Raw genomic sequence first — 1,827 nt, 5'->3', positions numbered from 1 at the left:
GTATTTTTTTAATTACCAAAATAACTAACAGAAATATGGTAGAATTAGATTAAAAGGGCATAAAAGTCGTTTAATATTTGAAGTATATTTTGGTCAATCAACATTGTTATTCATGCAATAATGTTGATAGATAGATGTAGATGTAGATAGAGATAGATATAGATTGACTCGTGTAGATTATTTATAGGTATTACCATAATAGGATTTCAAGAATACGAATTGGAATAAGAATCCCGCGCAAATCAAACTATTAATTGGGCAAAGATTTCAATTTGCAATTTTATTTTTTGCCAAAATAACAGGAGCTGTTTATTGCCGTTTCTATTATACATTATTAGTGTTTATGTATATTAATTTGAGAAAAATAGTAAATGACAATTTTGTCTACTATTACCCATTATACTTAAGCCCATGCATGACAAAGCCAGAGAAGAGATAAACTTCTATCCAAACCCTAGCCTTATAACTCTAATCTCCCCTCATCTCCATCACCACAAAGAAAACCCTAGCTCTCCTCTTCCTCACAGCAAAAAAAAAAAAAAAAAAAAATGCCGCCAAAGTTCGATCCGTCGCAGGTTGTGGAAGTATATGTCCGAGTGACAGGTGGCGAAGTAGGAGCAGCATCATCACTGGCTCCTAAAATAGGTCCATTAGGTCTTTCCCCTAGGAAAATAGGTGAAGACATTGCTAAAGAAACCACTAAAGACTGGAAAGGCTTACGTGTCACCGTTAAACTCACCGTCCAAAACCGTCAAGCTAAAGTATCAGTTGTACCTTCAGCAGCAGCACTTGTAATCAAGGCATTGAAAGAACCAGAAAGAGATAGGAAGAAAACAAAGAATATAAAACATAATGGGAACATATCACTTGTTGATGTTATTGAGATTGCTAAGGTTATGGCTGTTAGATCTATGGCTAAGGAATTGAGTGGTACTGTTAAGGAGATATTGGGAACGTGTGTGAGTGTTGGTTGTACTGTTGATGGTAAAGATCCTAAGGATTTGCAACAAGAGATTTCTGATGGTGACGTGGAAATTCCTGAGAATTAATTGAAGAGAATAAGAGGAGGTTAATTTCATAATTTTTCGCGATATAGTAGTTTGATTATTTGGATTTTATGTTGTTTTGTTTTTGAGAGGAATGTTATCAAAGGATAATTTGGATATCATATTATTTGGATGCTCATCTATATCTAAATTTAGCTTGGATTTTGTTTGCTTAAATTTTTTCTCAAATACATCCTTTTATGCTTTCGTTATGATGAATGGTAGTCTTGTACCTTATTGTACAAGTTTAAACTTGATGAGTACGTTCTGTTTTCAGTGTTGATATGAACGTGGAATTTGATATTAGACTGTGGTTATGACCAACACTTACATAACTATGGTCTAGATTTAAAATTATAATGTTGCAAATGTGGGTGATTCTTTTTATCCGTGCATTAGTTATGTGGTCTAAATTTTGTATTTTTCTATTCGTTTAGATTAGTGAGGGTGTTAATATTATAGAGATGATTATCTTTCTGTGAGTGAACATGATTAACCTCTAGGGTAGATCCTATGCCCAAGATTAACTATGACCAATACTTACGTAGCGCTAAAATTCGCCATGTGAGTGAATTCTTTTTGCCTGCATTAGTTATATGGTTAAATTTTCCATTTGCTACTTGTTTTAGATTAGTCTGGGCTGTTAAGATTGTAGTTAATATTTTAGAGATGATATCTGAACATGGGAAAGGGGAGCCTTGGCGTAACTCGTAAAGTTGTTTCCATGTCACCAGGAGTCACTAGTTCGAGCCACGGAAACAGCCTCTTGCAAAACGTTCCC

At 34.4% G+C, this 1,827-nt stretch overlaps 1 protein-coding gene across 1 annotated transcript; it reads left to right on the top strand.

Moving 5' to 3' along the window:
* Positions 1 to 455: 455 nt before the first annotated feature.
* On the top strand, positions 456 to 1,238 carry LOC132048079 (large ribosomal subunit protein uL11-like). The gene has a single exon (XM_059439018.1). It carries the CDS (start codon positions 549 to 551, stop codon positions 1,047 to 1,049), a length of 501 nt encoding a protein of 166 aa, XP_059295001.1. The 5' UTR covers positions 456 to 548; the 3' UTR covers positions 1,050 to 1,238.
* The last annotated feature ends 589 nt before the right edge of the window (positions 1,239 to 1,827 follow it).

Source organism: Lycium ferocissimum, chromosome 2, assembly GCF_029784015.1.
Source record: "Lycium ferocissimum isolate CSIRO_LF1 chromosome 2, AGI_CSIRO_Lferr_CH_V1, whole genome shotgun sequence".
Lineage (NCBI taxonomy): Eukaryota > Viridiplantae > Streptophyta > Magnoliopsida > Solanales > Solanaceae > Lycium > Lycium ferocissimum.
Note: the sequence above shows the minus strand (reverse complement) of the source record. Positions and strands in the feature narration are given on the sequence as shown.